General features: G+C 44.8%; 1 protein-coding gene across 2 annotated transcripts in view; it reads left to right on the forward strand.

Annotated features, from left to right (window-relative positions):
* LOC111973414 (rab effector MyRIP-like) overlaps window positions 1–23,066 on the forward strand; it is a 151,802-nt gene that overhangs the window by 97,513 nt on the left and 31,223 nt on the right. For both annotated transcript variants that reach the window (XM_024000781.2, XM_070446720.1), the window contains exon 4: window positions 21,017–21,153. In XM_024000781.2, coding sequence (XP_023856549.1) covers window positions 21,017–21,153 — 137 coding nt within the window. The remainder of the gene's footprint in view (window positions 1–21,016; window positions 21,154–23,066) is intronic.

Genomic DNA, 23,066 nt, shown 5'->3' on the forward strand with positions numbered 1-23,066 from the left:
TAGTATTCGCTCTCCCTGCTGCACTTGGGCATGCCGATAGAGCGTTCGATTTGCCTGTTCCGGGGGCAAGGAGACCAAATAGTTAGACAATTTTATTTAACGAGGACAACTGTGTGCCGTTGGTTGTAATGTCATCACCTCTTGAAGAGCTTASTCAGATTATTCCATGCAAAACAATTGCYCACATTTAGCTCGATCATCACAGCAAGTACCTGCATGCTTTTCATGATCAGTAGGCTAAACATCATGTAATGAAACAGCACGGAGCAGGTCTCGAACCCTCGACCTTCTAGCCCGAAGTCCGGCGCGCTATTGACTGTGCCGCAAAAGCATGCTCSTGCGGCAGAGTCGATTTCCGCGCTTATAAACCCAGGGTCGTTACAATCAATTGATCATGTCATTTTCAGATACGCCTCACCATATCGCTCAATAGCAGTCACCATTAATTGGATATTTGAGTGATATAAAATAAAAGTAATCTATGCTGTACTTTACAAGTGTGGGTGGTTTAGGTTCATTTTCCATCTTTTGTGCGCATTGCCTGTCAAGCAGCAGAAGGGCGCATTTGCCGTGGTACAGTTAGCTGATAATGTTTACCTTGCAAACTACTGGTGGAAATGTTGTACAGTTGGCCAAACGTATAGCGGTAAAGTAGACCTAATGCAGGCCTACCTAGCGAAGTTAGCTAACATTATCCCCTTTTCATCATCGTTTTTAAGAAAGTGTTTAATCACGATTGCTGTTGACAAACACGATAGGCTACATTGATTGACGGGCCYCGTCATATTGGCTAGCTAGCTAATAACAGATCACGTCAATATGGCTGGTTAACAAGCTAACTTTCAGGGGGTAAACTAGATGGCTATATCCAAATATTGTTTGATTTGCTTTCCATCTATAGTGGTGATGACGGTAGTCCGACTGACAACTTTACCAGGACGAGGACCTGTCGATGTCAAGCTCTTTCCAAAAGCCTCATCTCTGATGAAGAAAGCTACATGACACATGTTGTTGGCTTAGCTAGCTAGCCACATGCCAAATTGATCAGGTACCTTCACGTATCTGGAATTYCATGATCAATTGATGTTTGCTGGTCATGAAAAGCATGCAGGTACTTGCTGTATAACTCTGATGATAGAGCTCGATGTGCGCAATTGTTTTGCATGGAATAATTAGACATTTGTAGTTCTGCCTATGCTCAATAGGATGATATTAAAACCAAATCATTARCATTTTTTTTAACAATCCCTTGAAACAGGACATAGTTGTCAATGGAGCCAAATCGAACGTATTGTGACGTTTTATTGAAAATGACCTAAAGCATACAGAGAGACCTTGTGGGCGTTTTTGTCATCTTACAATTTTGTCATTTTTCAGTTGACTGAATTGGGCTAAATACCTAGAAATTCTAGTTCTGTGGCTAACAGTGGGTTTCCACACTCGAGATGCAACTCTATCTCACACACATACAGTATGCATGTGTATTAGGACAGACACACGCACGCACAGAGCGGGTCAGAGAAATGCAGCATACACACTCATGGATTTTTCTGTCTTTCTTGGAAAGTGAGGCATTGTAAATTAGCATAGCAATTAGCGCTATATGCTAATGCTGATATCCCACTGTCCCAGGTGTGTGTGAGTTCTGAGACCCTTTAATTGCTGTTTATTTTAATCTCCCTCTCCCCTCTTTCACTCACTTTCACTCTCTCTCACCCTGATGCATATCAATGATTCTGCACCGCTCCAGGTTTGCCTCTCATCTTGGCTCCACTTCCATTTCTCACCGCTTTGTTTTTGTGTNCGAAGTTAGCTAACATTATCCCCTTTTCATCATCGTTTTTAAGAAAGTGTTTAATCACGATTGCTGTTGACAAACACGATAGGCTACATTGATTGCTGTCTCTTATACACATCTAGATGTGTATAAGAGACAGGTGTGTGTGTGTGTGTGTGTGTGTGTGTGTGTGTGTGTGTGTGTGAGAATGAATGAATGAATGAATGAATGAATGTGTGTGTGTGCGCATGCTAGCCTTCAGAGGTGAACTGTAGGTGCCCTGTTGCAGCTGGAGTGATTCCCTTGTTGTGGATCCATACATTTTGAATTAAGGTTATTTTTCCTCGCTGGCTATGGATTTGTGGTACTCAAACCAAGTTTGGGGTGTTTCCATTCACGGCATAAAATCATCAAGGGAATTTCCAGTTTTGTTTACTCCAACTACCTAAAACTTCAACTTATCCGAAAGCACTATATTTCTGTGTTTTTGGTCACAGAGAAATGGCACTGGCACAAAACGGAAATCTAAGTGACAGTTGAGCAATAYATGTGTCAAACAGCATGGCTGCACRTGTATATCAGTCCGGGGCGATATAACCACACGTTCACTTGTCCTTAGGCCACTTACTGCCCAAGCTTGGCTGCAGATTCACAACAACTACTACTGCACAATATTCAGTTCTCTACTGTTAGCTGTATCTTAGTTCTCACTGCTGGCACCCAGTCAATTTTGAAGCTCTGTCGGTGAACAGATTTGTCACTGGAGACTGCCTGACTGCGGTGTTAAAACCCCTCCCAGGCTAACGCTAGCTTAGCGCCAGTTAACACTCAGCACACACATGCTCCCCTCCAATTCTGTCCCGCTGTTGTTTTCGGGTTTTGTTTTCTAACGGCATGCAGGCAGCAGAAGATTTCTGGGCGTCCTCTATTTGCAAGTGAAATTTGATTTCATAATTGTTCACACCCAGCTGCACATGTTTATTCATCGCCGAGTCCACGGGGCCATTTGGTGGTTAGCGACATGAGGCTTCCCCTTGCCTCCCTAATAAATCACCCACCGTGCTGTATTTCAATCCCCTCTTCCCCACAGATAGGCCTATGGCYTTACTATTGTTGATCTTTGACCCCAAGCAATCAGCTGGAGTGGGTTTTCACATTAGACTACTGTATATGTGGTTTCTAATCTTTCAATGGAGGGAATGTATCCCAGCCCAAACCCATGCAGAAGTAAAGTTTGTATCATAGCAACCTACTACTATGATCTGAAAAAAAAATCAAAAATCAAATCAACTGTAGTGATGTAAAATCCCTATAAAATCTGACCATATTGAATTGGATTGCTAACAGAAGGCTTGACGCCTACAAGTGCCTTCTAGTGTGTAATTTCCACCTGCAGAGCAGTTGCTTATTCATTGTGTTGTTTATGCGCTCTCCAGTCCCATCTAAACACATCTAAACACATTTAGGATGTGTCTCAAATCGCACCCRATTRCCTATAAAGAGCACTATTTTTTGACCAGGSACCGTAGAGGGGCTATGGTTAAAAGTAGTGCACCACATAGGGAATAGGGTGCCATTTGGCACACAAACCTTAGTATTGAACATTCCTGAAGTTGGAGGGAATCACCATGGACGCCTATTGCACATGCTCAGATGGTCACCAATAGCGATCAGTGCAACAATTTATACCAGAACAGAATCTTACAGCTCTTCCCCCTATGACTACTATTACTCAATTTTACCACGTTTACATGAATGATGCAGAGGTGTATATTCATCTGCCCTTTTGGATGGGAACTTTGGTGATCGAATCCCCACATTTCACACACAGCTAGAACAGYGTTTTAAAAAGATGTGTAGATACAGGACCATCACAGGATTCGGGCATTAACCCCATAGGAGCCTTTTTCCAATATACCCCTCAATGTGTTCTTATTGGAGCAAGTTCGCATGAACATACCTGTATGCAATAATATTATAAACTGGGTGGTTCAAGCCCTGGATGGGAGTCTGTTAGATGACTGAATTGAATGTAAATGTTGAGCGGCTTCACTGCAAGTAGACTGTATGTTTTAATTTTCCATAAAAAAAACATATATAATTTTAATATAATCCATCCAAGGTAGAAGCTGATTAAACTGCATGATCGTTACACAGGTGCACCTTGTGCTGTAGATAATAAAAGGCCACTCTAAAATGTGCAGTTTTGTCACACAACACAATGCCACAGATGTCTCAAGTTTTGAGGGAGCGTGCAATTGGTGTACTGACTACAGGAATGTCCAACAGAGCTGTTGCCAGATAATTAAATGTGCATTTCTCTACCATAGGCCGCCTCCAACATCATTTTAGAGAATTTMGAAGTACGTCCAACCGGCCTCAAAACCGCAGACCACGTGTAACCACTCCAGTACAGGACCTCCATATTAGGCTTCTTCACCTGCGAGATCGTCTGAGACCAGCCACCCGGACAGATGATGAAGCTGAAGAGTATTTCTGTCTGTAATAAAGCCCTTTTGTGGGGAATTTTTTTTTCTTATTGGCTGGGCCTGGCTCCCCAGTGGGAACTGTGGGGGGATCTATTATTYTAGAATAATAGTGAGGACATCAAAACTATGAAATAACACACAGAATCATGTAGTAACCAAAAAAGTGTTAAACAAATCAAAAAATATTTTAGATTCTGCAAGTAGGCACCCTTTGCCTTGATGACAGCTTTGCACATACTTGGTATTCTCTCAACCAGCTTCACCTGGATTGCTTTTCCAACAGTATTAAAGGAGTTCCCACATATGCTGTGCACTTATTGGCTTKTTTTCCTTCACTCTGCCGTCCAACTCATCCCTAACCATCTCAATCGGGTTCAGGTCGGGTGATTTTGGAGGCCAGGTCATCTGATGCAGTACTCCATCACTCTCCTTCTTGGTCAAATAGCCCTTACACAGCCTGGGGGTYTTTTGGGTTATTGTCCTGTTGAAAAACAAATGATAGTCGCTCTAAGCGCAAACCAGATGGGATGGCATATCAAAACAGAATGCGGTGGTAGGCATGCTGGTTATGTGTGCCTTGAATTCTAAATAAATCACTGACAAMGTCACCAYCAAAATCCCCCACACCATCACACCACCTCCAGGCTTCACGGTGGGAACCACACATGCGGAAAGCATCCGTTCACCTACTCTGCGTCTCACAAAGACACGGTGTTTGGAACCAAACATCTCAAATTTGGACTCATCAGAACAAAGGACAGATTTCCACTGGTCTAATGTCTATTGCTCGTGTGTCTTGGCCCAAGAAAGTCTCTTCTTATTATTGGTGTCCTTTAGTAGTGGTTTCTTTGCAGCAATTRGACCATGAAGGCCTGATTCAAACCGTCTCCTCTGAACAGGTGATGTTGTGTCTGTTACTTGAACTCTGTGAAGTATTTATTTGGGCTGCAATTTCTGAGGCTGGTAGCTCTAATGAACTTATCCTTTGCAGCAGAGGTAACTCTGGGTCTTCCTTTCCTGTGGCTGTCCTCATTAGAGCCAGTTATCATAGCGCTTGATGGTTTTTGCGACTGCACTTGAAGACACTTTCAAAGTTCTTGAAATGTTCCGCATTGACTGACCTTCATGTCTTAAAGTAATGATGGACTGTCGTTTCTCTGCTTATTTGAGCTGTTCTTGACATAATTTGGACTTGGTCTTTTACCAAATAAGGCTATCTTCTGTATACCACCCCTACCTTGTCACAACCAAATGCATTCCAGGTGACTACCTCATGAAGATGGTTGAGGGAATGCCAAGAGTGTGCAAAGCTGTCATCAAGGCAAAGGGTGGCTACTTTGAAGACTCTCAAATATAAAATACATTTTGATTTTGTTTAACACTTTTTTGGTTACTACATGATTCCATATGTGTTATTTCATAGTTTTGATGTCTTCACTATTATTCTACAATGTAGACAATAGTAAAATTAAAGAAAAACCCTGGAATGAGTAGGTGTGTCCAAACCTTTGACTTGTACTGTATATCTGGCACACCTGGCTAATTTGGATGTGAATTCTCCATCACCACAACCATTTTAAGGTGTTATTGGACATACTACAATTATATTTCTTACAGGTATGGTCATGTGAAATTGATGAAATACGATCTTATTGAGTTGTTTGGCAGCCATATTGGAAAAAGGCTTCTGTGTGGTTTATGTATTCTGTAATGGTCCTGTGTCTACAAATCGTTTTATAACCCTGTTATAGCTGTGTGTCCTCTATTGCCAAAGATGCAATCCAAAAACATAGCTGCCCCATTACTTGGACTTCAATGGCTAAGCTTCCAACGTTCTAATGTCAATGGCACAATTTTGTTAACTAGTTGTACCTGGTGTCTTCAAAGTTGTTTTAAATTATGTATCATTTGAAAGGTACAGTAATTTCATGACCTTTTCAGAACCACTTGTCAAACCAAGTTTAAAATGTTTCAGGGTTTCATTTTTAAAGTAATTTATACAGATAATTCTGAAGTGTACCATAGAGGTCAAAGTAATGTTGACTTGAGCATTCTTGAAAATGAGTCTGACTAATATCTGAGAACCTCAGCTTTCCAATGATATGTGTTTAAGGAGTATACGTGAGCAGTAACTGACATTGTTTGTCATAGGGTAAAATCCCTATGGAGAGAATGTGTGGATGGAGGGATGAAAGACAGTGTAGTAACACAGAGACTCTAGGGACATTTGATTGCTGCTGCGGTCTTGGCCAGTTCTCCCTTGCAGAAAAGACTCTGTGCCTCAATGGGTTTTTCCTGGTTAAATAAAGTTTTTAAATWAAAAAAAATCCATGAGACATCGTCACCCCAATTGAGCACGACAGCCCAAATTTGGAGGTCTGGCTCATGGAGTAACACACACACAAGCTATTTTCCATATATCTCAGTTTACCACAATCCTCCTCCCAAACATCCTTGTTTTGTTAATCTGTCACGGTTTATAACAGGATTAAACTACATGTTTGCCTCTTGGAATGCAACCGTACGAAATGGAGTGGAATGTAATTGTCAGGTTTGCAAATGGCCGCCTAGTGCCTGCATAACTTCATTCTGAGTTGTCCTTGTCCTGCTCTCAAACAGATCTGGTGTTGCRCAGCCAATCTTCCTATCCTATTATAGAAATTATTTGAGTGGGCGATTTCTCGGTTTGTGTGCATGGATGCTGTCCCTCCATCTGTCTCTCCTGTGGCCCTCTCTGAGATGGGACAGAATGCACAGACAGCCAGCCACAGGGACTCTAGTGAGGGGGAGAGAGAGGCAGAGAGAGAGCGAGCTCATCAGCGACGAGAGGGAGCGTACGAAACATCTACATAAACGTACATGCACGGGATGTCTTTTGAGACGTGAATTCTCTCTCAGAAGGCCTGTGTTTACAGAGACAAGGAAGGGGAGGATGCATGTGTAATCTCAACCGGGACTTCCTAATGGTGATTCGACCATATATGGAACACTGCTCCATTTGGAGAGAGAAAGAGAGCGAGAGAAATATGGATGGTATCTACAGCTTGTCTGGTGCGGTCATTGATCCATCCTCGTCTGTCTCTCCCAGTCTGTTTATTGACTGAGCTGAGTGAGTAGTGAATGAACCAGGCTTGGCTATGGACTGGCAGATAGGCTTGCATCCCAAATGACACCCCTATTCCCTACATAGTACACTATGGGCTCTGGTCAAATGTAGTGCACTATATTGGGATTAGGGTGTCATTTGGGATGCAGGCAGAGATGTGTCTCTGAGCATACAGGCCATGCCAGAACAGACTCAGCCCCTGTGGGCATAGATGCGCAATCATATACACACACACACACACACACACACACACACACACACACACTAGCAGCCATTCGCTGCTTGTCAGAACAGCTCAGGACATGGGCCAAGCAGACTGACGAGTTAGGTCTCTGTGACTGACTGCTGTCTTGTGGACGAGTTAGAGCCAGACAGGAAATAGAATGAGTCCACTGTATATCTCTATCTGACACAGGTTGCATCCCAAATGACACCCTGTTCCCTGTTTAGTGCACTACTTTTGCCCATGGCCCATAGGGAATACGGTGACATTTGGGACATACACACAGATTACATTGGAGCTGGAATTCACTGTCCATGTTGTATCAATTATCATAAACTGGGTGGTTCGAGCCCTGAATGCTGATTGGCCAAAAGCCGTGGTATATCAGTATACCACGGGTATTACAAAACATTTAATTTTTACTGCTCTAATTGTGTTGGTAACCAGTTTATAATTGCAATAAGGCACCTCAGGGCTTTGTGGTATATGGCCAATATACCACGGCTAAGGGCTGTGTCCTGGCACGCCGTGTTGCGTCGTGTGTAAGAACAGCCCTTAGCTGTGGTATATTGGCCATATACCACACCCCCTCTGGCCTTACTGCTTAAATATACATATTCTTTTTTGCTTATTCATATACTGCAGCTATATAATGCAGAACTCCAGAGACCTCCGTTTTGTGGGCAGTTGCCAGTGCCTTTTTATTGCGATTCTATTTCCCAAAGAATATGTAGTTTAATATGCACCCAGATCTGTTCCACTGCCAAGGGAGATAGTTTGTGATCATGCAGAGGGAGGAGGAGAGAGTTACCGAGGGAGGGAGGGAAGGAGGGAGCAAATGAGAGAGACAGGGAGCGAGAGAGTGGAAAGAGAGGCAGGGAACGACAGTTTTTGGCTTGCATTGTGTGTACTTGTCATAACTAGAAGGAAAGTGAACCCTCGGGACTCGGGAGGCTACAGTAGGTGCTTGTTTGGGAGAAGCGGCCATTTGTTGGTTTCTTAATTGGCAGGGCTGCAGTGACATGCCTGAGCTAATGGGCCTATTTTTGGCAATGCCTTCTCATGTAAAATGCACTCAAATGACTGGAGAATGTGGGCGTAGGGTGACAAGCGTCGAGGAATTATTCTGATGGGAAAAAGACACACACACATACATACATACATACATATATACATACATTACATCTCTATTCATTCCTATTATAGATATGCTTTTATGAGTAATCCATCCACACACACACACACACTGGAGTCTTTCTCTGTGAGCTAGTTCATTGAGGGAGTATTAAAGTGTTCTAAGACTGGACCAGAGAACACACACTCGTCTCTGCAGGGCACGGCTATTCACTGTGTGTTGGTGGAGCAGCTCAATACGACTGAAGCTGGAAAAAGCTGCTTTGTTAAGAGGGAGCCGCGAGCTGCGAGAGAGGATTGTTTAAAGCACAGCTGAGTGCTTTTGTGTGTGTGTGTGTGGACATGAGCCACAGTACAATAGCTTATGATTTACACTTCTATATCCCGCACTGACCATGTAACATCAACACAATGATAATTATTTTTGTTGAGAAATTACATCGATACACTAACACYCTGTCGGTGTATGGAACGTGTGAAACATCTGGAAATAAAGTGTTTTTCCGTTTGATACATTACGCTACCGGCAGTATGCAAACATGTTTACAACCCTGATTGTGGTTTGATCCCCGCTTCATCTTTTCTGACTTTCTCTTCTCCTGGCCTGTTTTACCCATTTTGTTTTTACATTGTCTAAATTAATCTTGAGGAAAAACACTATAGGATTCTAAAATCAGTGGGGTGGTTTCTAACTGGGATAGATAGCATCCCTGACACCCCACAGCTGTTTTGAAGGACATTCCCTCTCTGCGACACAGGAAGCCACACAGGAAGTTCACTGACAGCTACCCATCATGCCCTTGGGCTTCAGGAGGCAGTGCTCCACTTCCTACATCTGTTTGATTTGACTCCCCTGCTCTGTTTTAGAGTCGTCTAAACGGTGATGGGATGCTGCCAAGTGATCTGGCCAGATCTCAGAGTTTGAAGGGGTTTAGCCTTGGATGCTCTGATAGTGGATGATTCACCTGATTCATTGTTGGGGCTGCCTCACATCCAGGATGCGCATAATCCCCTAGATGTTCCCTTTCTGGTAAGAAACCACTTTTGGCCCGACAGGCCGACCAGCTGGCTGGCTTGTCAGGCAAAGGCTTGCCTTCCAAGGGAAAATATAAGTGGTTTGTTACCCGCGGAGTGAGCGAGGGCAGAGGAAGATCACTTGACGGAACTTTCGGTGAAAGATAGCTAGCTTCTGCGGCCACTCTTTCTCTCTCACMCTCTTTCTCTRTCTATCCATTTGAACATCGGTCCGCATGGATTACACACACTGGGAATTATGGCAGCGGTGAAAAGAGGCTTAAAGAACAGGAGAGCTGAGGAGAAACAAGAGGAAAAATGTCCCATGGCATCAGGGTGTGTGATATTGTCCCCTGTCTGTCTCTCTCTCTGTCTGTCTCTCTCTGTCTGTCTCTCTCTCTCTTCTCTCTCCTCTCTCTCTCTTCTCTCTGTCTCTGTCTCTGTCTCTCTGTCTCTCTCTCTGTTCTCTCTCCTGTCTCTCTCTCTGTCTCTCTGTCTCTCTCTGTCTCTCTCTGTCTCTCTCTGTCTCTCTCTGTCCTCTCTCGTCTCTCTCTGTCTCTCTCTGTCTCTCTCTGTCTCTCTGTCTCTCTGTCTCTCTGTCTCTGTGTCTCTCTGGCTCTCTGTCTCTCTGTCTCCCTCTCCTTCTCACGGTAGGTACCAGTATAACGCTATCCCCCACTGTATGTCCTACAGAAGGTGCCATTGCATCAAAGCATTGGGCTTGTTGTTGGTTTGTCCTTATCACATTTCCCAGAGACCGTATATAACATAATTAATTTAACATATCTAATTTCCACATGTCACGGTTCTCTCTCCTGAGGATCCTGAATCTTGTCTTTTCAACCTGGCAGTTATGTAATCTCAGATCCGTTTATTTTCAGCCAGTATTACATTTACCGGCTAAGGTGTTTGGTTTCAGTAAGAGGATAGCCATTTTATAACAAAACAACGGTGCCCTACCAAGCAAAAGAGCAGTAACTGCTCATAGAGTAAAACTGAGGAAAAATTACTGACTTAAAAAAATATATATATATTAATTCAAATGAATTCATTGGTCATTGGTGTTGTGGTGGTGTTACTATGAGGTCATTTTTTTATTCATATTGACCCTGACCTCTGACATGACCTTTGACCCTAGACGGCAGTTACTGCCTTCTTGCTTGGTACACCCACTGAAATACGTTTCCATGACAATTCTTTTTTTTCTTTTTTTTTTTACACAATGTTGTGTTAATATATGGCTTTCAGTGTCATATAGTTTGATACACTGACAGCCATACATGAAATAAAACCAGGGTAAACCGTAGTCACTGCAGCCCAAAGCTCAGGGAAACCAAGGTAAAAGGCAGTAACTGACGTGAGTGATGGCAGTCAAGTGCCTTTTTCCTTGGTTTCACTGTAACTTTCTGCAGTTACTGTAAACAGTAACACGACATAATTGAGGCAGTGTATTTGCCCACGTGATGAAGCATGTATTTTTTTCTTTTTCTTTTCTTTATTTCTTTCTTTATTATTATTATTATTTTTAATTTAAATTTTACCCCCTTTTCTCCCCAATTTTTGTGGTATCCAATCACTAGTAATTACTATCTTGTCTCATCGCTACAACTCCCGTACGGGCTCGGGAGAGACGAAGGTCGAAAGCCATGCGTCCTCCGAAGCACAACCCAACCAAGCCGCACTGCTTCTTAACACAGCGCGCCTCCAACCCGGAAGCCAGCCGCACCAATGTGTCGGAGGAAACACTGTGCACCTGGCCCCCTCGGTTAGCGCGCACTGCGCCCGGCCCGCCACAGGAGTCGCTGGAGCGCGATGAGACAAGGATATCCCTACCGGCCAAACCCTCCCTAACCCGGACGACGCTAGGCCAATTGTGCGTCGCCCCACGGACCTCCGGTCGCGGCCGGCTGCGACAGAGCCTGGGCGCGAACCCAGAGACTCTGGTGGCGCAGCTAGCGCTGCGATGCAGTGCCCTAGACCACTGTGCCACCCGGGAGGCATGAAGCATGTATTTAATGTATAAAATGTCAATAACAGTTACTGCTCTTTTGCTTGGTCGGCAGAATAGATTTCCACCGCTTGAGTGACATTGCTCTACAGGTTCAATGCYAGGTCCGAGACGGTTATGCAGGGGTCTTCAACCTTGCCTTGCCCAGGGACCACCGTCAAGTCAAACCGGCCSCCCAGGGACCTCACCACATGATTGGAATTGGACTAGTCTGCTGTATTAACAGCGTGTCCGTGCTATCTCTTCTGTAATGTGTTAGGAGTGGCCATTCATTTGTTTACACCCTCACCCCCCCCCTGTCTCTTCCAGCTTCTGCTGTGCTCGCCTCATTAGATGTCATAGCTCTCAACAAGGCTAGCGTAGCTCGCGGCTACCATTAGCCACACACTCCGGTTGGCCGCGTGCTGAACGAATGGGAAGAGGCAACGGAGAATGTTGCTGCCGTACATCTTCCTTTCACAATTTTTGTCTCCGTTCTGCGCCGCTTGCTTCATGGGATGCTAGCTACACACACACACACACACACACACAGGCATGTAAACGTACACACACCCTAAATACAGACACCTCTCTCACAATCCCATACACTGTCCAGCCTCTCCCAGACCAGTTGTGATAGGTACTTTGGAAGGAGGTTTTTGGCTTCTATAATCCCATTCATATTAACCCCCCCTTCTCTTCTTTATCTCAGAACTCTCTCATTTCATTTTAAGTGTCTTGATCTAAAGTTCGGATTGGGCCCAATATGAACAGTCTGTCCTGTGGAGCATCCCAAATAGCACCCTATTCCCAACATAGGGCACTACTTTTGGCGAGAGCCCTAAGGGCCCAGGTGGGGAAAAGTAGTGCACTATATAGGGAACAGGGTTCCATTTGGGATGRGGCCCTGGGCTCTCTCAGCTGCTGCCATGGCCATTTGCAGTGCTAGGGGGAGGAAGGAGAAAGAGAAGATGAACATTTGGGTGAGAGAATTGCCTAGCGGTGCCTGAGCAGAAGTGAGGATGTGCTGCTCCTATATTTAGACTTTTAAGTCACAAGTGAGTTAAGTTAGCAAGACGGAACACCCTGGACCRTCTAAACTGGCCAGGGGGMGTGTGMGTGTGTGTGTGCGCGCATGCSTGCTCATGTATACAGACACACACACACATAGGTCAGAGGTCAGCTGCTAGAGGGGCTCAGTGCTGTTCCAGTCTGCCTCTTCACCACGCTTTATTTACATCGAGGGGCACAATAAKACTTGAAACGTGTTAGATTGCATCTAAGGATGGCCTAAATGTGATGGCCTTTAAAATAGGCCATGCCACTGCTTGTGATGGCTTAGCATGCCTTCCTTTCTTCGGGSTGAGGTTGAGCTGTCGATCGTCTGTCAGTGTCTGTGTGGTTTCCATTCAGACAGGGAGTGGCTCATACTGCTTGTCTATGTCTCTTAACACAAACACACACACAGTAAAAAGAAAGAAATGGCTTTTAAATACTTCTCCCATCTTCCGACCTGACCTCCTGATGTGTTGGTTTAGAGCCAAACGATATTACATAAGGCTTTACATGATTCAGACATTTGCAGAACTTCTTTTTGTTTGTGAAAGCAATAGTCTGAGGGTGACGGGTTTTGACCTTTTTCTGTTGTGCCGCGCTCATAACCGCCCGGTTATGATTCCAATCACAGTWACCATATGTCTGTTCAATTGTAGGTTCGTGTGGTTGTAAATGGAATTGGTTTTATTGAATTCCATTTCCACCCWAACGTTTAGATCTCTGTGTAACACTTCTTGTAAAGTTTTCTGTAATCTTTGTTTGAAAGATGAAGGGTGGTTCCCACACAAAAAGAGAGAGAGCTTCAGAAATTCCATTTTTTTTATCAACTCAAAATATTTGTATGAACATAAGATTCAACAACTGAGACATAAATTGAACAAGTTCCACAGACATGTGACTAACAGAAATGAAATAATGTGTCCCTGAACAAAGGGTGGAGGGGTCAAAATCAAAAGTAATAGTCAGTATCTGGTGTGGCCACCAGCTGCATTAAGTACTGCAGTGTGTCTCCTTCTCATGGACTGCACCAGATTTGCCAGTTCTTGCTGTGAGATGTTACCCCGCTCTTCCKCCAAGGCACCTGCAAGTTCCCGGACATTTCTGGGGGGAATGGCCCTAGCCCTCACCCTCCGATCCAATAAGTCCCAGACGTGCTCAATGGGATTGAGATCCGGGCTCTTCGCTGGCCATGGCAGAACACTGACATTCCTGTCTTGCAGGAAATCACGCACAGAACGAGCAGTATGGCTGGTGGCATTATCATGCTGGAGGATCATGTCAGGATGAGCCTGCAGGAAGGATACCACATGAGGGAGGAGGATGTCTTCCCTGTAACGCACAGCGTTGAGATTGCCTGCAATGACAACAAGCTCAGTCAGATGATGCTYTGACACACCGCCCCAGACTATGACAGACCCTCCACCTCCATCCCACTCCAGAGTACAGGCCTCGGTGTAACGCTCATTCCTTCAATGATAAATGCAAATCCGACCATCACCCCTGGTGAGACAAAACCGCGACTCGTCAGTGTAGAGCACTTTTTGCCAGTCGTGTCTGGTCCATCGACGGTGGGTTTGTGCCCATAGGCAACGTTTTTGCCGGTGAGGACCTGCCTTACAACAGGCCTACAAGCCCTCAGTCCAGCCTCTCTCAGCCTATTGCGGACAGTCTGAGCACTGATGGAGGGATTGTGTATTCCTYGTGTAACTCGGGCAGTTGTTGTTGCCGTCCTGTACCTGTCCTGTGTGATGTTTGGATGTACCGATCCTGTGCAGGTGTTGTTACACGTGGTCTGCCACTGCGAYGATGATCAGCTGTCCGTCCTGTCTCCTTGTAGCGCTGTCTTAGGCGTCTCACAGTATGGACATTGCAATTTATTGCCCTGGCCACATCTGCAGTCCTCATGCCATCTTGCAGCATGCCAAAGGCACGTTCACGCAGATGAGCAGGGACCCTGGGCATCTTTATTTTGGTGTTTTTCAGAGGTAGTAGAAAGACCTCTTTAGTGTCCTAAGTTTTCATAACTGTGACCTTAATTGCCTACCGTCTGTAAGCTGTTAGTCTCTTAACGACCGTTCCACAGGTGGATGTTCATTAATTGTTTATAGTTCATTGAACAAGCATGGGAAACAGTGTTTAAACCCTTTACAATGAAGATCTGTGAAGTTATTTGGATTTTTACGAATTATCTTTGAAAGACAAGAGTCCTGAAAAAGGGCCGTTTCTTTTTTTTGTTGAGTTGATAGATATTTTTTTTCTTGCTTTTTCACAGACAGTGAAAAAAACTTTCTTTGACACATAACTTGAACCGTGAACCTCTCCATGGAATGAAATGGTCAGATCCCACGAACACTCCAAAACCCTTCAAACATTTCACAGCAGACTCGTTAAGATGTACAAATCACGAGATGATCTCCTCCTCAAACGTTAAAACCCCAAACGAATCAGGAAGCACAGAGCTGCTTCACTTCACCACCACATCTTATTTTGTTTCATTAAATAGAGAAATCTTCTGTTCAGGGTTCAGAGCAGAGAAAAGAGAGGTGCCACTTTTACCCCCCCCCTCGACCTCCCTCTCCCTGCTCGACAGAAACCACTGGGATTCATTACAAGTCAATTATGGTAATAGTTCCTTTTGCCAGGGGAAGTGGGGTGCTTGGAAAAGGATCAGAGGCTTTTTTTTTTTTCCTACACGTTTTTCCTTTCACAAACATATTTTATTTAGATCGCATTTAGATGTGCAAATTGATCGAAGGAGAGAGGAGAGAGAGGGAGCAAAGAAGGGGGAGGAAAGCTTGTTCCCTCCCAAGCTCCAAGGCAGGGTGCTGMGGGTTGGGGAGAGAGAGACACTCCCGAAAGAATCCCGCTCCCTTATTCATGTGAGCCTGGAACGTTTGCATTCTCCTAACCTCATTACGGAATATGGATTCGCACAAAGTAACTGTGCTGCAGCAGTAGGGTGCCGATCGAAACCTCCTTCCCTTATCCACTTCACTCTCTGAAATTCTGACTTCCTCATATCGGATAAACCCACGAGACAGAATGTCATGTTTCATAAATCACAACACTCTCTGAAAATACACGAGAACAGTAGAGCCAACTTAATTTGGGAAGGTTTGTGTACTGACTTAATTTGACTAAATTTGAGAGGGTTTGTGTACTGACATGATTTGACTAAATTTGAGAGGGTTAGTGTAGTGACATGATTTGACTTAATTTGAGAGAGTTAGTGTAGTGTGTAGCCTAACACTTGAGTAGCCTGTAAGGGAGGAGGAGAGATGGCTCACATGCCGAACCTGAACTGTACATTCTCCCCCATCTGTTTCACTACTCGTCTTGAATGACAGGCGCAGGGAGTGGAGGGCTGCTAGTTGAGCCCACTGACGCAGAACTGAAATGCTTCACACAGTTGTATCAAGTGGGCTGGATGTCCTTTGGGTGGTGGACCATTCTTGATACACACGGGAAACTGTTGAGCGTGAAAAACCCAGCAGCGTTGCATTTCCTGACACAAACCGGTGCGCCCGGCAAATACTACCATACACTGTTCAAAGACACTTAAATATTTTCTTGCCCATTCACCCTCTGAATGGCACACACACACACAATCTACACTCTACGGTGCATTCGGGAAGTATTCAGACCCCTTGAATTTTCCCACATGTTGTTATGTTACAGCCTTATGAAAAATGTATTCAATTGGGTTTTCCCCCCTTCATCAATGTACATACAATACCCCATAATGACAAAGTGAAAAAAAATGTTTTGCAAATGTATTAAAAATAAAGAACTGAAGTATTCAGACCTTTTACTCAGCACTTTTAGCAGCGATTACAGCCTCCAGTCTTTTTGGGTATGATTCTACAAGCTTGGCACACCTGTATTTGGGGAATTTCTCCCATTCTTCTCTGCAGATCCTCTGGTACCCTTCCCCAGATCTGTGCTTCGACACAATCCTGTCTTGGAGCTCTACGGACAAATCCTTCGACCTCATGGCTTGGTTTTTGCACTGACAACTGTGGAACCTTATATAGACAGGTGTGTGCCTTTCCAAATCATGTCCAATCAATTGAATTAACCACAGGTGGACTCCAATCAAGTTGTAGGAACATCTCAAGGAGAATCTATGGAAACAGGATGCACCTGAGCTCAATTTTGAGTCTCATAGCAAAAGGTCTGAATACTTATGCAGGTTATTTATTTAAACAAAACAAAAAATTATACATTTGCAGAAATGTCTAAAAACATGTTTTTGCTTTGTCATTATGGGGTATTGTGTGTAGATTGATGAGGAAAACATTTTATTTATAATCCATTTTAGAATAAGGCTGTAATGTAAAAAATACTGAATACTTTCCCGAATGTACTGTATACAAAAGTATGTGGACACCCCTTCAAATTAGTGGAGTCYCCTATTTCAGCCATACCCGTTGCTGACAGGTGTATACAATCGAGCACACTGCCATGCAATCTCCATACACAAACATTGGCAGTAGAATGGCCTTACTGAAGAGCTCAGTGACTTTAAACGTGGCACAGTCATAGGATGCCACCTTTCCAACAAGTCTGTTTGTCAAATTTTTACCCTGCTAGAGATGCCCCGGTCAACTGTGTAAGTGCTGTTATTGTGAAGTGGAAACGGTGCTTCATGAAATGGGTTTCCATGGACGAGCAGCCACACAAAAGCCTAAGATCACCATGCGCAATGTCAAGCGTCGGCTGGAGGGGTGTAAAGCTCGCCACCATTGGACTCTGGAGCAGTGGAAACACGTTCTCTGACGTGATGAATCACGCTTTACCATCTGGCATTACGACGGACGAATCTGGGTTTGGCGGATGCCAGGAGAACGCTACCTGCTCAATGCATAGTGCCAACTGTAATGTTTAGGTGGAGGAGGAATAATGGTCTGGGGCTGTTTTCCATGTTTCTTAGTGCCCCTTAGTTCCAGTGAAGGGAAATCCTAACGCTACAGCATACAATTACATTCTAGATGATTCTGTGATTCCAACTTTGTGACAACGGTTTGGGGAAGGCCCTTTCCTGTTTCAGCATGACAATGCCCCCATGCACAAAGCGAGGTTCATACAGAAATGGTTTGTCGAGATCGGTGTGGAAGAACTTGTCTGGCCTGCGCAGAGCCCTGACCTCAACCCCATCGAACACCTTTGGGATGAATGCCGCCTGCGAGCCAGGCCTAATCGCCCAACATCAGTGCCCGACCTCACTAATGTTCTTGTGGCTGAATGGAAGCAAGTCCCTGCAGCAATGTTCCAACATATAGTGGAAAACCTTCCCAGAAGAGCGGAGGCTGTTATAGCAGAAAAGGGGGGACCAACTCCATATTAATGCCCATGATTTTGGAATGAGATGTTCGTCGAGCAGGTGTCCACATACTTTTGGCCATGTAGTGTATGTCTCAAGGCTTAAAAATCATTTTTTAACCTGTCTCCTCCCCTTCATCTACACTGATTTTGAAGTGGATTTAACAAGTGACCTCAATAAGGGATCTTAGCTTTCACCTGGATTCACCTGGTCAGTCTGTYTCATGGAGAAATCAGGTGTCCTTAATATTTTGTARAGTSAAGTGTTTCGTACCCTCAGTTCAACTTRTGTGTCACTTTAAGCCTTATCGCACAGATGTGTATTTCTCCCCTCTTTCTCTTCAGTTGCTCGTCTGAGTTCATTTATTTCCTGTTTGGCTGTGGGGCGGCAGTGAGAAGCAAGTAGCCCGAGATAAAAACCAGCCGGGCCTTTTCAGTTGGGCACTCTGCTCTCGCTTGCTCCCGGCGGCCATTACTGGAACCTGGGTTACCCCGGGCGTGAATTAAGGAGGCCGGGCGCGTTTGGCGGGCCAGCTGGTAGAGGGAGAGGAGGATAATAAGTCCACAGAGAACAGAGGGAGGGTGGGATGGAGGGAGGGAGGGAGGGATGAGACCCTACAAAACCCAAGGACCTTCAAAGGCACTCATGATTCCTCTATTAGCAGAGTATATACTGTATGTATCTGGTTTGTCTCATGCTGGCATAGAGACACACACACTGCTGCCTGGCACACACACACACACACACACTGATGTCTGGCACACACACACGCACACTCTGACTCACTTCCATCAGGGCAGTGAGGGATATAATTATATATATAACCTATATACAGGTTTTCTTCTGGATCAAAATGGGCCTCCGGCGATGGGTGTGGCCATGGGCGTGGCCTATGGTGCGGTCACTGACCAAACATTTCCTGTTAGCCGCAATGACACACTGTAGCTGTTTTAAAGCACATTCCCTGCGATTCTACACATTTTGCCATGGCTTATGCTTATCTAGAGTATAGACTGCATAGCTGGTTTACGTTTACACCAAAAAAAAGTTCTTCCATCCCGAAAATTATTTTTATATGATTATTATTATCATTTTTTGGGAGGGGGGGGGACTTGGACATAGGCGACATGAAAAAACAGCCCGTCCAAAACTTTTCTATGCAGAAATCATCCCGATATAGAATGAAAAAACAAATTAGGCACAGCACTCAGTGTATGTAGAGTGTGTGTGAGTACGTTTTGTCCGTCATTACGTGAACAGTATGTGACAAGGATTTTTCCATGGTGTGAAAGAAATAGGGCGGGCGGCGGTTTGGGAGAGATTAAACACGAAGTTGGCAGAGATTCACGCAATCCGATGCAACACTGGCGCAAGGCGAGCGCTTCCCTCATGTTTCGTAAACCAGAACACACTCCAACGTAAATTACTGCTTACATAACACACAGACCACAGCAGTCGGGTCAGTATGAGCAGCTAGCGCCCCTTCAAACACACACCGGCTCCAGATCCACACCAAGCCATGGGGAAAAGGATGGGGGCATCCAATCACACACACACAAAACGCACGTACGTGCTCCCGAGTGGTGCAGCGGTCTAAGGCACTGCATCTCAGTGCTAGAGGCGTCACTACAGACCCTGGTTCGATCCCGGGCTGTATCACAACCGGCCGTGATTGGGAGTCCCATAGGGAAGGGTTTGGCCGAGGTAGGCCGTCATTGTATATAAAAATTAGTTCTTAACTGACTTGCCTACTAAATAAAAAATTAAATACGTACTCACACAATACACACACACACACACACACACACACACAATACACATTCACGCACAGTCAATACACAACACAGTGCATTCGAAAGTTTTCAGACCCCTTGACTTTTCCTACATTTTGTTACGTTACAGCCTTATGCTAATATTGATTAAATCGTTTTTTTCCATCATCAATCTACAAACAATACCGCATAATGACAAAGCAAAAACAGGTTTTTAGAATTTTTTGGGTAAATTTATGAACATTTTATTGAATCCATTTTAGAATGAGGCTGTAACGTAACATGTGGAAAAAGTCAAGGGGTCTGAATACTTTCCGAATGCCCTGTACACACACAGTACCCTCATGGCATTGGATCATCGGATTAACAAGGCAATTATTCGCATCGAAGTGCTGGAGAGGGGCTGTGAATGGGACTGTTGACTGCTTGACTGCTTACACGGCTCAGTAAATACAACGCTAGTCGTGGTGGCATAACACCATGGGCTGCATCTCAAATGGCATCCTCTGCTCTATATAGCGCACTTCTTTTGACCAGAGCCCTATAGGTTTCAGAGGAGGCTGGTGGGAGGAGCTATAGGAGGACGGGCTCGTTGTAATGTAAGTAGGGGAAAAGGGTGCCATTTCAGATGCAGCCCATGGACYGGGAACAGGACCGAAGCCAGCTTTCTCTCACTGACTTCTGTTCACAAGGGAAAGAGTTTGTTTCCCAGAGTGTTGTCTGAAAGAGATAAACGGCAGTTATCGCTCTGCCACAGTAATCAGAGACATCAAATTAAACAGAGTTTTCACGTGGCTTTGTTGACGCTGTGCCAAAGTATGACTCGGCCGTGATTAGACACTTTCCTTGGATCCTTTATGCTTTTTCTCCGTCCTCTTTACTGTGCCATGTTTAATTTCACTGACTCTCTCTCCCTTCTCTCTCTTTCGCTCTCTCTCCCCTCTCGCTCTCTCTCCCTTCTCGCTCTCTCTCTCGCTCTCTCTCCCTTCTCTCTCTCGCGCTCTCTCCTCTCTCTCACTCTCTCCTCTCTCTCACTCTCTCCCTTCTCTCTCTCGCGCTCTCTCACTCTCTCTCACTCTCTCTCCCTTCTCTCTTTCGCTCTCTCTCCTCTCTCTCTCTTTCTTCTCCTCTCCAGGATATTGCGGACCCGGTCTCTAGAATGGTACTATAACAACGTGAAGAGCCGCTTCAAGAGGTTCGGCAGTGCCAAGGTTCTGAAGACGCTCTACAGGAATCACATAGTGGAGAGAGGAGGCATTTTGGATCTACCAGGTACATGTAAAAGCCTCCTCGTGGCCTTTCATGACTGCGTCAGTCCAGAGCAAACTCTCTCCCTCTCTCTGTCTTCCTGTGCATAACAGTGTCATATCTCTGGAGTTTAAAATATCTATTGAACATTCCACCCCCAAAAAGTATTTTAATTATATGAAGAGTGCCTTGGTCCAGCTTAATTGAATGACCAAATATCTCTCTGGGCTTCTATGGCCCCTGTCTATACTACTGCCTGGCCCATTATGTGTGCTATGTCGGTTAATGCGCATTAACAGCTCTCAGTCATTAACTCAACTACAGGGGGCYAAAGGTCTCGCGTCACATTTCCACTCGCGCACATACAGTAGAGAGAACCACAGTCACGAGGCACAGAACCAATGGCCATCGGATATACACAGCCCCGCTTTCGCTCTAACACCGACTGTCTCACACACACACACACACACACACACACACACACACACACACACACACACATTATCTCTCTTTCGTACGCACACATTATCTCTTTTTCTACCCACACACTCACTCCCTCACCCCCCCTTCCCCCACATACGTCATCTCTCTTTCATACCCAAACACACTCATCATCCACCACCGGCCAGCCTCCTGGACACACAGTAGTTGGTACTAATCCCTGAGGTTTGAGAGGGGTAATCCTTGTGTAATATTAGCAGACAGCTAGCGTTAAGGCTGCTGCTCAGTAAGCCTAATGGGGGAGAGAAGAGAGTGGTCATGCTGCCAGGCCTGGGTGGGGTGGTGGCGATGGGGCGGCAGCTGCTCTGCTGGGTCGTACAATCCCCTCAGTGGCCTGGGCCACTTTGGCCTCTGAATGATTAGTTCCTGCTGTGGGAACAGTGGAGACACGTTTTTATCTGGCCTCATCCTCTCATAATCCAGATGCCYTTGTTTCCCCCTACCCTCATCTGCCTGGTCGGTTGGAGTGTGTAGGGTTAGGGGATATTACCGTGGTATAGCACAGCGGGTTAAAGGGGCAATCTMGAATTCAAAACAACAACAGCGGTGCGATGGTTTAAAAAAAAATGTTATATACGTCAATAATTAATAGKTCTCTATAAAAGTGTATTTTCAAATGCCAGATTGACCCTTTAAAGGGATGAGGGGATTGAACCGAGGGGTACACCTCCCTGACTTCCAATGCTGATGTGGAACAGGCTGGCGTTGTCAAAAGTGTCCAACATGGCCATTAAGSCTACTATTAGTGGCAGTGCTAATAGTGCTCGTCATGGCAGGAATAGGGCCACTGTATTTTCTTCGCCAGCCTACCGGAYCAGCTGCTAGTCATAGCAGTTACAGTACCAGTCAAAAGTTTGGACACACCTACTCATTCCAGGGTTTTTATTTTTATTTTGACTGTTTTCTACATTTACTCTTTTCTAAACTATGACATAACCGATATGGAATCATGTAAAAGGTGTTTTAAAAAATGAAAATATATTTGAGATTTGAGATTCTTCAAAGTAGCCACCCTTTGTCTTGAGGACAGCTTTGCACACTCTTGGCATTCTCTCAACCAGCTTCATGAGGCAGTCACCTGGAGTACATTTCAATTAACAGGTGTGCCTTGTTAAAAGATATTTTGTGGAATTTCTTTCCTTAATTCTTTTGAGCCAATCAGTTGTGTTGGTATACAGAAGATAGCCCTATTTGGTAAAAGAGCAAGTCCATATTATGGCAAGAACAGCTCAAATAAGTGCTGTCGCAAAAGCAAGCAAGCGCTAGGATGAAACTGGCTCTCATGAGGACCGCCACAGGAAAGGAAGACCCAGAGTTACCTCTGCTGCAGAGGATAAGTTCATTAGAGCTACCAGKCTCAGAAATTACAGCCCAAATAAATGCTTCTCAGAGTTCAAGTAACAGACACATCTCAACATCAACTGTTCAGAAGAGAC

The sequence above is a fragment of the Salvelinus sp. IW2-2015 genome, linkage group LG14 (genome assembly GCF_002910315.2).
Source record: "Salvelinus sp. IW2-2015 linkage group LG14, ASM291031v2, whole genome shotgun sequence".
In the NCBI taxonomy this organism is placed as follows: domain Eukaryota; kingdom Metazoa; phylum Chordata; class Actinopteri; order Salmoniformes; family Salmonidae; genus Salvelinus; species Salvelinus sp. IW2-2015.